This window comes from Syngnathus floridae, chromosome 8 (assembly GCF_059516105.1).
Source record: "Syngnathus floridae isolate MCC-2025c chromosome 8, RoL_Sflo_1.0, whole genome shotgun sequence".
Taxonomy (NCBI): domain Eukaryota; kingdom Metazoa; phylum Chordata; class Actinopteri; order Syngnathiformes; family Syngnathidae; genus Syngnathus; species Syngnathus floridae.
Window position 1 is genome coordinate 4434112 of NC_142420.1, and position 16604 is coordinate 4450715.

Below are 16604 nucleotides of genomic sequence, written 5' to 3' on the forward strand. Positions count from 1 at the left end.
GCACCTGTACATTTAGATTTTTTTTTTTTTTTTTACTTGACTGGCCAATCTGCAGCTTGCGCAACACAATGCAAAAAAATCAACACAGCAACAGCTCGTAAGCAACCGGGGCACTCGTAAGCGGCCATGGAGAGAAATGTCGCCCAGAACAAATGTGCATCAGGTGCAATGAATTGAAACGTTGACCTCATCAGACAAAGTTCACCAGCTCGACGACCGCACCGCTTCACTTCCTGCGAATGCGACGGTGCTTCCTGTTTGGCCGCTTGCCCGCTCCAGTCCTGCATTTGTGTGCGTGTGTCGCTGGCAGGCAGGCCGTAAAGCTGTCTTAACCGGAGCGGTGATTAATACACCCATCACTTTCTAAACGCTGCCTGCCTGCTCTGTTGCAGCCTTCAGGCCCGACACGGCGGACCAATGTTTTCTTTTCCCATGAGCGCCCGCCCCTTCACTCCACACGGGGTCAGTGAGAGAAAGAAGCATTCTTTAATTTGACAATTAGTCAGTGCACTCTTATGGGGGAGGGTGAAAGAAAAGGATTGCCCTCATTAGCTGTAATTATCTAATTGCCTTTCATCTCAATTGTGTGTAATTTTCACTTCACGGATTATACAAATACTATAAATGCACCTCTGTGTTATTTGTGTATCCTGAAGGTGGGGAGAAGAAAACAGGCAAATGCTGCTGTCAGGTCTTGATGGAGAGAAGGATTTATATTTTAGTCCTCGCAAAGAGGCTGATTGTTTGTGAAGGGTGAATTCAAAAGGCGATCATGTCAACAGCATCCCAGTTAGAATTCATCCAGATTAGGAGAAGCTTTTTTTCCGATTGGAGCCATTTAGGTCCGCTAACCCATCAGAGAATTTTTTTTTTTTTGGGTGGTCACATTTATGAGCAGTTGTTACAAAAAAATATGTAGTTAGAAGATGATAAATTTCTAAACTTAGTGTTATGGTTTAAAATAGATATTGTTAATACTGTTTGACCTGACAAAAAATATGAAATACTACAGATATTTCATACATTAAAATTGATTTTGGTTGCTGCTGTTTGAATATTTCTAATGTGTAAAAAAGTGCATTCATTTTCTGACCTTGTAGTAAAAAAGTATTTTACTGTGAATGTATTTGTGTTATAATATCTTGATCATACGAATACATGTGATCAATATGGTCATGCTAATTGAACCGTGAAATCTCCATTCAGTTTTCATCTCCAGTAAGCAGCAAGAAACTCAAAATAATGGTCTGGCTCATTTTACAGATACTTTGGGGTTGCAGGGTGGAAATTTGTGTGAGGGGCAACAACAGCTTATAGTGCAGCAGTGGCAAAGGTAACTTAAGTCAAATGGAGACCAGCGTTGTCTGAGGCAACAGTTGTCGGATGTGATTGTCGGAATGCATTTAAAGGGGGATTCCCCCTCAAATCAAATGGAATTATGGAATCACAGGGGATCTCCTGCAGGAGTATGCACATAAGAAGCGTAATGAGTTTTGCATGTCTGTGTCAAGGAGCTCTCAATCTCAGAGGTCTGAATGGGAAATGTAGCCCATCTGTTGAGCAAGGACTGGGGGATCGAGATGATTACACGACAGGATCATCTATTAGCGCTGTCGCTAGGAATCCGCCGTGGGAGCGCCGAGCAAATTGGCTTCCACCACCTCATCTGTTAACTTTGAAAGAAAACGCTCGGCAAAATGTCGTGCGGTGCATAAAGAAAATTATTTTCGTGGCATTAAAAAAGTTCATATTTGAATGAGAAATCTTTTAGCAAGTGTTCTGCAGTCTACATGAACGTATAGTTTGAGTTTTTAAAGTTTTTGAGGTTTTTTTTTAAAGCTGCATAACTTTGCCACCAGCAGAGGCGCTGTTTCCACACAACCAATTTGCTGTCTCATGAAGACTTCAGCACGACCCCATTTAAAAATAACTATTTGAATAATTAAAATTAATTATCGTCAAGGAAATTAGGTCAAATGCCTCAAATCATCATTTTCCAATCCTATTGCAATTATTTAGTGCGTAATTAGAAATGGCTCACAACATTATTTACTGATTTGGACTTGCTTCCATTAAATCTTTTAATTGCAGGCTATTAACAAAAGCTTCCATTGCAATGAAGGTGTGTCACTGCATTGTCATCACATTTTAAGAAGGACGAGCAAAGCTGAAAGAGTTACATTTATCTTATTTCCAGTCAGTGGGTTTCACCTTTTTGTCAGATAATGAGCATAAACTGTCTGGCGCGCTAACGAGCTTCTCGCGACTGTTGATTTGAATAACAACACTTGCGTCGCAGAAAGGCAGCAGAGAACAAAGTCTCGTCTTCCTCGTTACCCTCGTCGCTTGATTGTTCTCAGCCTTCTGTGTGAAGACGCATCCTAATATCATCTCCTAATCTGCCACCCTCTCCTCCAGATGCCCCCGTCGCCACTCGCTTTCATGTCTGACTGTCGTTCAAAGCCTCACGGTTAATGTGATTTATTCCTCGCTGCGCATTATTTTGTTCCTCCTAATTTGTTTGGCTTCGTTGGCGTAGGAGCGTAAATCAGAATCAAAGCAGGTTGCCTCGCGCTTTTTCGCCGTCACCTCCGCTAATGGCCTGCCTGGTGGAGGTTTGCGTTGAGGAGAAGCAGACCTGCTGTCTGCCCAAATCACCTTTCCATCCTTTCCTCTCGTCATTAACACAAAGAGCTCATTGGCTACCAGCACAAACACCTTCCTTGACCGACCCCTGGACTATAAATTAGTGAGTTTGGTTGCACCAAAGTAACCTACAAGGATTACGCATGACAACTTTGCAACATTTGGGAGAAAAGAAAATGTTTTCTTGAAATCAAATGTGGCACTGCGTTCAGACAACCTGTCATATCTGAGGGACAAGCAATGGACCCAAAAGCATCTTCTATCTTTTTAGTTTCCCCACATCCATTTTTTGTATCACCTGGTCAACGGTTGATCACAAATATACAGCGGGGGTCAAATGTCAACACACCCAGTTGAAATCTCAGTTTTGAGGGAAAAAAAAGGATAAATCATTACAATGCCCAAACTTTTTATTTTACCTATGAGAACAACTCAACTGGTTACATTGAAATCCTTTCAAGAATGAAGTTAAAAAAAAAAAAGTGGTTGCACAAGTGTGCACACCCTGCTACAACTTGGGGTGTGTCTGTGAAATGATCCAATCACGTTCCCATTTTAAATGGAAGTTAGCACACTTGCTTATGATTAACCCCAAATAAAGTTTCTAGTTGGCTTTTTATTTATTTATTTATTTTTAGTCATTGATCTTTGTGAACTGTGTGTAGCCCATTAAGACTTTTGTGATTAAAGGCTGACTATACAAATAAACGTGACTTTTTCTGACATTTCGGGAGTCACATCTTAGAGCGCAAGCCACGAGCCGCAGAGAGCTTCCTAGGCATCAGAGGGATCGCATTCTTCAAAGGTATCGAGACAGGAGAAGGGTACTCAAGAATTTCCATGGTATTAAATATACAATGGGACACCTTCATGACAGTTTTTATCATGTGGCCAAAACATGGCACAGTAGGACTACGCGTGTTCTGACTCATGAGCAAATTTGGGTTTTGTTGCCAAGGTCCCGCTATATTGATAATCACCGTTCTCTTAGTTAATCACTTTATGTTTAAGATAAGTCTGATTTTTGAGGCGGTACACCAAACGTATTAAGTCGAGTTTGTAGATTTTAACATGCACAACTTTTTTGCTTTCGTCACAGGAATAGATAAAAGCTGTTGAACGCAACACTTTTGCGAGCAAAATAGTTTGGCACTTGGCAAAGACAGAAATGAGAACAAAATAGCCTAAACGCTCACGTCGGACAGACGCAGAGACAGCACGGAACAATGGAGCGCAGATGATTGTCATCTGTCCATCATGTGAGCAAGGCGAGCCGCTTGCCAGACGGTGTGATGCCTAATGCGATCGGACAGTGCTGTGACAGTGAGCTGTGACCTTCAGCTGCCTGCCAACTCCAACGCCGTCTTCCTGGGTTCCGGCGGGGGCGTCGAAGTCACTGATCAATCGGGGCATTGGCACCCATCACGTCAGATCCACTCGCCGCCCATTTCCTGTCTCTTTTGTCATCGGGCCAGCATTTTCCTTCCGCTAGTCAATCACTCCCCGCCAGACGCACAAGTCGCATAGATTCACCTTCACATTTCCTGCACGCAAACTCTCCCGTCTTATTTTTTTAAGGCCCCGGTCTTTCATCGTCTCAAAGTAACTCGCCAGGAATTATTTGCAGAGAATTTCTACCAAACATACACAATCAGGGCCCCTATTAGGTTTTTCTTTCATGTTGCTGAAAGGAAATGCAAATGAGATTAGATAGCACAAGGGCCACAAGGCTCATTTGGACCCCTGCGTCTGGAGACAGCTAAACGCTCCAATTCTCCTCACGCTCGGCTCCTCGGGCCACGTCCCCCCCTTTGTTGAACCCAAAGCAGCTGCGTTAAAGTCGAAAACTCTCTCTCGCGGGAAAGTTTCCCCCACACAGTCCCTCTGGAGTGACTGAGGCAACTTTAGTTCTTAAGTGGCCATGCTATTGTTTTGAACAGCGCAATTACAGAACGATACGTACATCCGTCTGAGGTTTAGGTTTATGGTCCGTGCGGGCCTTGGCACTTACAACATGGACCGAGCTTAGGTGTGCAAAATGGCAGCTACAGAACTTCGCCCCTAATCAGATTGAGGCAATCAGCTGAAAAATTTTCCCATGTGTCGTTACGGCGGAACGTTGCTAACAAGGGCCGATTTAGTAAAAGACTGATAAAGCGTCGAATCGAGCAAGTTTGAAAAAAGCAGAAGGGTCAGATGCAGGCCAAAGAGAAGGTGGTGCGTCTGGCTACAATTAGTCTGCTTCCAGTGTACTATTTGTACTCAGTCATACTGTAAGCTGCTACTTTCACACTGCTTAGAAAAACATTTTCCCAACTTTTCTCACTTGTTTAGCTTTTCTTCATGAATGCCACTGACACAGAATGGGGGGACAGAGTTGATCCATCCTTCCATTTTACTACATCTTGTTGAGATTTGCGGCAAGCCCAGACTTTATCCCAGTTGAGTTACAGACTTTGACGAATATAGAAACAAGCCCCTTTCCCTGAAGTCTTGTGTCACCCAAATAGTTTTAATTTAAAGGGAAGGCAGCATTCCCTAAACCTAAATGAAAATAACAAATATATTTATCAGGAAACATTACGTGAACTGGCTTTATTAGCTTTTTTGGCCCACAAATGATATGGCGGACTGGTTTGACACTTTAGGTCTAAATCAATAATATAGCAAAAAGGTGCATGTCTGTTTTTTATTCCCTTCATTATTAGACTTTAATAAATATAACAAATCCACGTGATTTAACTTTTTGGGAAGGAAATATCCGACTGTTTTCTACAACACCATCATTGGCCCGACAGCATCTTGCGAGCGCATGGCGGCAAGCTGCGTTAATGTGGCCTGCTTAGGAAATCTCATTAAGCAAAGTGCTTTTATGAGATGTGGTTACGATTGTTTAATGAAATAAGAGTTAGGGGGGTGTTCGCAAACCCATAAAGAGAGTTATTTTCATTTCCTCCTCTTTTAACTATTGCCCGAAAAGTGTTCGATAATTAAGAGTCTCAAAAGTGTTTCATAAAATAGCACACATTTTGAACATTTTGCCTTTATCTTACGGTCTCTCACCAGGGATCTGTAAGGGGCAGCCGTACAACGTTTTCTCGTTTAATTTATTACCACATGTTTCTCATAGACTTATGACCTCCATATGTGAGTTTCTAATCATTAGCAGTCCAGCATAATGTGCTTTATATTTATAGTGTAATGTATCACAATTAGACTAAGTATTTGACTAAATTTGCTTGATTGATTAGGTGGAAAATCGATTAGCAACTAATAATTTGTGACTGTATGTCTTATTTTTAAGCTCATATCGCTTTGGATGTTCTGAACTCGTAGTGTTTCATTTTTTAGCTATTTTAATTATCGATTATCTATCTACCTTGATTTAATATGGGCAAGTGTTGAGAAGTAGCTCTCATGCTAAAATACTTTAAAGCTATGCACCTGGTTTGTCTAATGTTTTTGTGATGTGATTATCAAATTAATAAGATAAAGATGCTGAGACACTAATTGGTCGGCATATATTATAACCATGGTCACATGGTCTTGACCAGTGGCGAATGAAAAAGAATTTTGGCAACACAGCTAATGACTGTTTGCAAATCCTTAATGGGTGTATTGAAGCACTCAGCACTGAAAAAATATTAATTAAAAATTAATTTCAAAATTTGCAAGAAGAAAAACTGCTTGCAACACTATTATGAACATCATAGTGTTTGAGCGTAGCCTAAAACTTTTACAAAACCTGATGAAACCCTAAATTCCTTTTGTTCCCAAACATTCGCAGCTCAAAGACCTTTAGGTAGGCAAATTAGCAGTTTTAGATTTAAAAAAATAATGCAAAACACATACTCCTGAATCAGGATCATAACCATGGTAATACAGAGTGACTAAAGATAGTGATGTTAACAGTATAACATCCGTACCACAAGGGAGATCACAGATCATGTGGACTCGCTAATCATTTCGCTTTTGGACAAAATGCGAGTCAGTGAGACACTTTCCACCCTGTGTTATATTTGTTTCCATATCAACCGAAAGCCACAACATTCTATAAACCAAGGACATGGGAATGATTAGTTATCTTTGGCCCAAACCTTTCATGGTAATTGCGGCCGTCGTCACACACGTGTCGCTATGACTTAATGGTGAGTTGGACTAAGTGTCACAGTTTATAATAAGTGTTGTATTAACATGAACATAATAACAGTCATGAAGGCTTGATCATGTGGTTACGTGTCATGTTCAGCCATAATTTGCCACTGCTCCACATTTAATTGGCACAAATTGGAGCTCTCGCCCATAGTTCTATGATTTGTATGCTGGTCTTACAGTGCCGCAAACCTCAGTATACAGTCGGACTGGGAAGCACAGACAGAATAACTGCCCATATGACAGTGATCACACTTAATAGTTTGTAACAAGACCAACGATGGTATTTCTGTGAGACTGAAGAAAGAGTCTTTGACCAAAATATTATAAAATCACACAACATGGCTGTATCATCAGATGAAACATTTGCAACGCTTTGCCATGGTGATGTTTTGTACCAAACATAGACAGGAGGCCATAAATAGTAGCACGCATGACGCAACGATGGAGCATTGATAGTTTCGTTGAACAAAAGAGCTCACTGAGAAGGTCTAGGAGAAAAAAAAATCATCTATGTTACTAGTTTAGCAATTATTTGTCTGAGTAAATTGTTGTTGGATATTTTGCCATGTCAACAGTTTGAATCCTCGCAACGCAAAATGATCATGAATTTATGATAAAGATTCAGTCATGATACAGTGATTGTGTAATAACAAAGACATTGTAGAAAATTATGGTAAGCATCATGTCTGGATGAAAAAAGAGGGATCATCCTTTTTTAACAGAATTTCCACCGATACTGCATCACAACAAATAGTGACACAATAATTTACCATGTCAATATTTTTAAACAGCATTTTTCAGGGTTTTAATGATTTGGGATTTTTAACTATCGTTAGTTTTTATTCCACTTTTGTTTCTTAAAATCATTTAGTTGTAATTATTTTTTAAAGCAGGTGTGGTCGTTATTCATAGTTTTTTTAAAACTAGCAGCAAAATCATAATATCAAAATAACTACATTTAAAATAAAACCTGAAAGCTCAGGTTTTAAAATCACATAGGAAATGTTTTCAATATTATACAAACAATATTAACATCTGGCTATCATGTATGAGAACAGAGAGTGATACAATTAAACAATTACTTTTGTACATGGCTGCATCATGAACACGCATGGAGTCAGGAGCACTCAAATAAAAGTAAGAAATGAGTGCAAGCTGTAATTTGTACTGGAATGATGTGAGTGTGTGTGACAGGCCAAATCCAATAGCAGCGGCGGGGCTGACAGGCCTGACATGAGTCTTGCCTCGCCGGCCCCCTTAATTATGCATGGCCCAGTGTTTCCCCCGCATCTTAATTGAATCACACTGTCTGAAACTTGTTACTTCCAATTTGTTGCATTTGATTTCTGACATCGGTGCGGTTCCATCATGAATTATGCAGATGGCAGGACCTTTTAATTGCCAGCGTTATTAAAACAAAACTAATTGCGGATGATTAAAATGTGACGAGGAAGCTGAAGGTTTTCAGGGGGTGCGGCGTTTCTGGTCGAGCCAAACAATGATTTGCTGTCAGGCCTGTCGAAGGAGTTGTTGTGTTGTGATTGGAACTGTCACCTTGGCTGGAGTATGTCGCGGGGTTAAATGGAGCGATATGATGCAGGTGAACACCAACATGAGGGTGATATACTTCAGCTCATGATGATTCCATGTGTATTTGTAGACCCAGAAATGATTGCTACAGCCAACGCCAGTTGACCTACAGTAGGGATGGGCAACTGGTGGCTTGTGGGCACTCTGAGTGGGTCAAAATAATGTATATATTAAAAGGGGGTCACTTTTATATATATATATTTCCTCTACATTGCAACTAAATAATAGTAAAATTTGAAGAGAGTTGATTTTTACAAAAATGGTACAAAATGTATCGTTGCACTCAGTAGAGGTTTGCTATTCATCGCAAGGCTTAGTAGCTATCTCATACAAATAGGGGAAAATAATTTGTGTAGCAAGACACTTTACTATGTCACAGTCATTTTCTGCTTTTCGTATGTTTTATCTTTCATTTATGCCATCAAAAATGCAAAATCAATCCAAGATTCTGTCATTTTTTTTATCAAACGAGTATCATGTCACACATGATGATAGTTGGAAAACCAAGCTTTGTTTGACTTTTGAACGTACCACTGGTTCCACTTTACCATTTCTCCTTTAAGACCAATCATGCTACTACTTTCACTTTCATTGATTTGCTCTTTGTGACTTTCGATTAGCTCTCCTTCCCAAAATTGTTTGACTCGCCCATTTATTGCGTCGAAAATTGCTTTCAAATTGTCCAATTGTGGATGCGGAGGATTTACAGATGCAGACATAATTGAGCGCTCATTGCAATTCAGTCTTTTTATGTGCATTGTCACACAAAAGTAATAAGTCATTTGGATTAAATATGTGAGTGTGCCTGAAAAAAAGTCTAATAAATCAATATAGCGGTCTGAAACATCTAAAAAGTAATTGCAAGGTGATGAGTACTTCAAAAACCTCTGGTACACTTTACCCACTTCAAAAAACTCAATCAAGCAGATGGTGATTACAAAATGAGTAATATTAATTGGAACTATTTGAGATTCATACAAAAACTGAAATAAAGTATCATATTATAAGGCGTACTTTCAATGAATGGCCCATTTTAAAACTTAGATATATACATTTGGCCCGCGGGCCGGACTTTGGACACGCCTGCTGTAGTGGCTCAATATTGGTCCATATATAAGGCGCACCTGATTATAAGGCGCACTGCGGCTTTTGAGGAAATTGGAGGTTTTTAGGTGTGCCTTATAGTGCGGAAAATACGGTAAATTAAGTTACCTTTTCAAGGTAACACTGGCAATGCTGAAAATAAACGCACGCTTATTTCAATAAAGTCTGCTGTGTGTGGGGGCAAAATGAAGCTTCTTGTTCACCTGATAAGGGATTGAACAAGTGAATTGTGCCTGCAGGGCACTACAGCGCAGCACCTGACTGTAAGGTGGGGATCCTCAAGGCTGCACTACGTACGGGACCTTGCAAATGTCTGCAAGTCATTAACACACGTGAAGAGGAGGAAGATGTAGGTGGGGGGGGCTCACTTTGGTTTCATGAATGCTCAATCAATTCAATAGGACAGCTTAAGTTTCTCTCTTCTTGTTGCTCGGAGCGCATTTGAGGGCCCACGGGCGCTGGCAGGCTGCATTCAAAGGCCTCAGACAAAAGAACAGTCGTTTCACCTTGGAGAGAGCAGCACATGAAATGTGTCGTAATGCAAAAGACAGAACAGTGTGAAGTATAAAGGTACTGAAACAAAGCTTTTTATAGCCTTACTAAAGCAGCCAGATTTATTACAGCAAAATCACATGCTATTGCCATTGGCGAAATTGAATAATATACAAACACTGTACTGTTAGTAGTTACTGTGAGCACTAAGAATTATACATGAGAAAATTGTAGTCTTGTGCCAGCCCCAACATTAGCTGTTGGACTGTTAGCTATGTGTGAGATTAGTTATACTAGCACAAAGGATGTTGGCAACCAGTATTACCCGTGTTAAGTGTGTGACTATATTTTTTTTGTGACTCTTAATACAAAACTTGATTACACCGCCGACATTCATATTACGACTTTAAAGGAGTGTTTTATTAATTTGTTACATTAACAAAACAATTAGGAACTTACATTTATACACAGCCAAAGACTATAAATTCAACATTTCCTGAACTTGAATTTGAATATAATTCAATGGCTCCTCGTATGGTTACTTAGTCTCATCAATGTGGGATGACTTGATTTGTGACTATTTATTTTTGTAAATATTTGATATTTTGTATATTGATGGTTTAATGTAAACATCACTGTAGCTGACCTGTTTGAGCTCTGTTCAGCTCCTAGTTCAGTCTATATGCTTCCTTTCCCATTCCTCCCGGATGGCCGCCAAAGCTAATCTATGGAGACAACAATTAAAGTCGTGATCCATCCAAGTTGGATGGGAGGGGTGTTGTCAACCACCAAGAGAGAAGAATGGTCTATGACAGCGAGTAATATATGGGTTTGCCATGGTTTTGTGATCCTTGCACTGACCATCGTAGAGGGAGAAGGTTTGGGTTAAATAACATAACACCTCCGCAGTTCTGTTTTGAAATGAGCCATAAAGAGTCATTCCCATTTTCTTCTACCTTTCATGGACTCAGTTCATCCTCTCGCCAAAAAAAGAGGCTTCATCTGTGACCTTGTAAAGATGGAACGCAGTGTAGGAAATTACCTGGCACGCGGCACACAAAATATCAAGTGGATGAAAGAATATGTTGTTTGTATTTCATTGCACTGCTTCATGGCCAACATTACAGATGACATTGTGATCTGCTCCAACTCATCTCTAATGTGCACTTAACAAATCTAAAACAGAGCACGTTATCTGACATGACTCTTCACTTTGGTACACTCCCTAAGCTGAAACTAATACAGTAGTACATTACTTTGATTTACAAGTTTAAGCCAATCCATGACCAACCCCATGACTCAATTTATTCATTTAGCAAATATGTTTATCACTTTAAAATGAATTGAAATGCCTGTCATCGGTTCAAGCCTCCCTAAAAACAGTTTTTTGTTACACAGTTTTAATACAAAACAATATTCCCTCTATTAAATGCCTTTCCCATCTGCAATTGATTATATAAATGCCCCCAGCAATTATTTTGCGGAAATACACTATTTTAGTACCACGTGTCATCCATTTGTGACACACATTGATTTTTTTAAACTGTCATAATAGCACATCACTCAAAGGTAACATGCGGAAGGTAAAACGTCAGCCTGGCTCTTGTGCTGAGTTTTCACTCCTTCCCATCGAGTGGTTCACTCTGTAATTGCTGTCAATATCTCCCCAGCAAAAAGCAGTTTAGGCTGTGAGGTGGTTTCCTCACCAGGCCTCTGGAGGATTTGGTGAATGCCACAATCCCCAAACCTCCACACCCAATTCCATGCACCTCTCCTCCCTCCCTGTTGTTTACCTCTTATTGTCACCATCCCGACAACATACATGAGGAATCAGAAGGGTGCGAGCCAAAGGCGCTCAGAAACAGAGAGGCGGATAATTGAGAAGATTACGCTCGACATGCCAGCTAGGATTTGATGATGTGAAGGGTTTTTCAAGTGGTGAAAGTTTGCCTCACGACTGTCGCGTGACGGGTGCAAGACACAAAAGGATTTCACACCCCCATCCCTAAAAAGACACGCAGATGTTGACATGTGTTTACTCCACATGCCTTGTCAACCACTTTGGCAGATTCACATCCAAGCGCCTCGACTTTCCTCGTGAAGGCGCTGCCAAAGTGACACCCTCTTGTCATTTTAAGTGCGTTTAGAACATCTCCTATGGAACCTCTAAGGTGGAACATAGTCATCTTTTCAATCTCAAAACATTTTTACCCATAGGAAATAATGGAAATTTAAAAAATCATGTTAGGGTCAAACTATGACAGTCATAAAACAGGTAACCCATACATTGCATGCATATCTGCCTATGTCCAAACAAAATCTGAATTATGCCTGTACATAAATAGAGCACAGGTGTCAAACTCAAGGCCTAGGGGCCAAATACTGCCCGCCACATTATTTTAAGTGGCCCGTGAAGACAAATTGTGCATCAAATTCGTGTCATTACTAGAATTGCAAATTGTCTTCACTTTTAATATCTTTTTTTATTTTTTATTTGACCAGTTTTTACTCGTCTGATTTGAAAACGAGTTATTTGTCAGTTTGATTTGTAGCTTTTACTGTATATAATGAGGTGCTCATACATTTATTTGGGTTGACAGTCATAATGGCCCTCTGAAAGAAGCTATGACTATAATGCGGCCCGCGAAAAAAAATAGTTTGACACCCCTGCACTAGAGTTTAACTAGGTTTTAACAAACAAAAATCTAATGAACACGTTTTACAAGTCCAGTTAATTAAAACAATTCTAAGTTCATCTTTACAACTGTGCACGACAAGCTAAATGTACAAATAATTTCATCCAAAAAGCAACCAATAGCACAGGTTGAGAATAGGTGAGTTAATCCGCCCCTTGTTGGCAAACATTAGAATTGTCTTCAGGAGTAGACCACAAAGGTCACATCCCCTCCCAGGGCGGAAAGCTGCAGGAAATTGCCTGCATTAGGGAGATGTATTGGTGTGAAAAGATCCAATGACACGTCGCTGAACAGGCCAGCTTGGCGCTATTTGTTCCTCCTTGTTTCTTGTTCTCTGACACACTTGAGCAGGATTGCCTCATTCATCGATAGGTATAAATCACACCTGCATTCATTTGAGACCTTTGGAAAGTTTTGGAAAGTCTTTGTAAGATTCCAGCCAGTGCATTCACTTCTCTGTTATTGTTTTTGGGGCGAACAAGACCCCAGTGACATATTCTTCAAGTACAAAGATGACTTCATCTGTGCTGTGTCACATAATCGAACGATTTAATGGTGGAAATAACGAGTCCCAGGGTCAAATTGTGGCCATCATCATCATAAAAAGACAATTTAGGTAACATTCACATTCTTAGCTGTCATAAAAGTGTAATAAATGACTTAAAACAATGAAACATACAGTCTTGGCAGAATACTCTTGTCAAAAAGTGTAGACGTTGGCCACTGTTAATACCGTATGAAAGGTTGCAATAAATTAAACGCTCTGTTTTAACTTTAAAAACTAACAAGGTGCATGAAGACACTGTACAAAAGTATTAGAGTGTGGTTTTGGTCTCACTACTTCATTCAAGTAGATATAGTAGTAGTTTGATATACAAAATAATATTATTATAATTATAACAATAACAATAATAATAATAATAATACAAGCAGCAGGCCTTTTAATAAAAAGAATCAGTTCATGGGGAAAGCCTTAACACATTTGAACGAGTCATTAAAGTTAACGAGTTTTTAAGCAGCCCCTTCCTGTCAATAAACGTACAAATTGATTTTATTTGGCCTTTCAAAAAAGCATTACTTTGAAATGCCTCGGCTTTGATGAGAAATGAACGAGTACGTCAAAGATGTGTTTTCTGCTCGATGCATATTCTAATTGCTGAGTGCAATCACTCCCTCACTCCCGCTGATGAGCGGCCGCAGAGATGTTGACCTTGTGGCGCGCGTGAATCGATGGCAAGTTGATAAAGCCAAGTTCATTGCTGCCTAACGTAAAACAAAGCTGATTTGTTTACCTAGCGTGGTTGCCTCGCGTCAGTCCCATTAGTGGGATGATTTATAGAGCAGCGCCCAATGAAATTGTTTAAAGCAGATTAGGTGAAGCCCAACGATCAGCACTAATATGACAAGCTGATGTGGCGTGACAGGTAACCAAGCAAACAAGTTCCTGAAATTCAGATTGCATTAGAATCCTAATAATCCTGCAGGGAGCAGCAGATTTAATCAAGACAGGAGGATAGCGGAAGAGAGGAGGAAATATAGGATGCTGCTTTTCAGCTGCACAGGGATGAGAACTGCAATTTTTTTTTCTTTTCTTTTTTAATTTAACTGTCAGAATGCATCATTCAGTCAAAAGAAATGAGAATGACGGAGTAGAAAGCAAGACAGATTGCGATAGGGAGAATTGTCATAATGTTACAGTGGATCAACTACCATTTGTTGTTATTTCAAATAATATTTACAGTGGAAAGCTATATTAAGCAAATTTGTATATGAATGAAGTATCTATACTCAAAGGAACATACTTAATATGTTCATAAAAATGCACAATTTGCATTCGTTTGCAGACGTTCCCTTTCATTATTTTTTTTTTTTTCAACTTTTAGTCCGTTAGGATTAATATGCATGCAGTCAGTCTATATTGTATTGGCGGAAATAAAAATATGAATGCAATTTAAAGCATGAGGACTCTCAACTCGCAATGATGAAAGACTTCTTTAATAATATTTATATTGTGTTCCAGTGAAATCTTCTTTAAGGTCATAGTAGAACATCAAGTATTTAAAACTAGAAAACCAATCAAGGAAGGTGCTGCTAATATCTCTGCAAGTATCTACATATTCATCATTTGCCTTGCCATCATGTTTATTTGAAAATAATGAGCCCAAAAGAAGGAATAACGCCTTTTCTCTCCTTGGACAGCCGATGGTCTGTGAATGATGATGTTAATGTTGGGTATCTCTGAATATGAACAATAATTATTGTATTCAGAGGATGTACAATTTCCCGCTCTTTCCTTGCATGCATTATGCAAGTTTTAATATATCTGCTTCCTAGAAAACAAAGCATAAAGCACCAATGGATATTATTATTCACTCATTTGAAACTAAAATAGAATTAAGTTAGGATGCTGCAGAAATTTGTGTAATTTTGCTCATGGATTAAAGTCACAGATTTTTCTGACCTGGGTTGCACACCCAGGACATTTAGGACAAAAATTGCCTTATCCACCAGTTTGGGCAAATAAGCCCCAATCAAAAGTGGATATCATTTGTTAATTTTTTTTTGTTTATTTAAGGACCCCCATTCGTCTCCAGCTGGAAAATAAATAAAGTCTAAATAAGAAATGTATTTTATTTGTAAATATGTTACACTTATTTTCCATTTCCAATTTCGTGGACCACCTATAATACCGCCACGGATCACTCGAGGGCCGCAGACCATCGATTGACAATCATTGATTTAGAGGAATCTCCAGGAAAAATGGGGTACAAAGTTAAAAATTGCTCCTGAAATTGAGCGAGGAAGGTTCAAAAAATGTCTTCTCACTTACGAGGGGTATCCCAATGTTTAAAAACAAATTACATCCCACAGCTATCTTCATACAGCAGGCAGTCCACCAAAATTTCCGTCTTCGAATTTTCGAAGCTTTAAAGTGTTCACGAGCTGAGCTTTCACTCAATGTGAAAGTGCAAAAAAAGACAAAAATATGAGGGGACACCTTGGCTGGGATCATTTTCGTTGAGCGTGCAAGTCTCTTTCGATGCATGTCTCAGTGACACAAATCGTTAGCAAAACTTTCCCTAACATGCACACTTGATTAAACCTCACTGCATACATGTCAGCATTTCGCTGTGATGAAGGGGACATGGTGCTGATGCTGGTGGGGGCAAAAGTTTCAGACGGGGATCTAATTAGGCAGCGCTCGGCCCTGTTTCTCACCCAGCTACTAATGAGGGGGTTGTTATGCTTCCGATGAGCGACGCGTGTCACGGCGAGGCCGGAGTGGAAGCCTATAGAGTACGACGAGGGCGGACGAGGCATTTTTTTTTCTTCTTTCCCAGCAGAGCGCATTTGTGCACCTGTGAATCCCCCAACACGACGAAAGCAGGCTTCGTTTGATGTGCTATTCTTTTCATGTGCAGGAATGGGAGGGACCGAGGAGCGGGGACCTGGTTGAAAAGAGGCAGGGGGACTCGGGAGGAGTCTATTAGATGCTTTAATAATGTTAATTAGTGAATAATAGCATTAGTAATGAGCTAGCGGCTGTATTTTATTCATGTGATCATCTCGCCCTCTCGCTAATTCTCTCCTTGAGCAGTCAACAAGGGACCTCACAAAACGCAAGCGCACAAATTCACATAATGTTGCACACATGCTGCTGTTCCAGCCAAAGATGATTAATGTTGCATTTGCAAGAGCTGGGTTTAAGTTGGGTGGATGTAAATTTGCTCCAATTTAGCAATATTGCATAGTTAGCACCCTTGTGAGGGGAAGCGGGGCAGAAAATGGACGGATGGACATATAGTCATGTTTTTTGCATGCACAAATACATTCATTTGCTAAATCAGAAGTCTGAAAAGCAGCAGCAACCTCCTTGGATAAGACCCACGTAAAACGAATGTTGTCGGCCTAAATGACACG

General features: G+C 39.9%; 1 protein-coding gene across 1 annotated transcript in view; it reads left to right on the forward strand.

Annotated features, from left to right (window-relative positions):
- LOC148394061 (uncharacterized) overlaps positions 1 to 12088 on the forward strand; it is a 41256-nt gene extending 29168 nt beyond the window's left edge. The window contains exons 4-5 of the mRNA XM_088383491.1: positions 9735 to 9844; positions 12056 to 12088. Coding sequence (XP_088239617.1) covers positions 9735 to 9844; positions 12056 to 12088 — 143 coding nt within the window. The remainder of the gene's footprint in view (positions 1 to 9734; positions 9845 to 12055) is intronic.
- The last annotated feature ends 4516 nt before the right edge of the window (positions 12089 to 16604 follow it).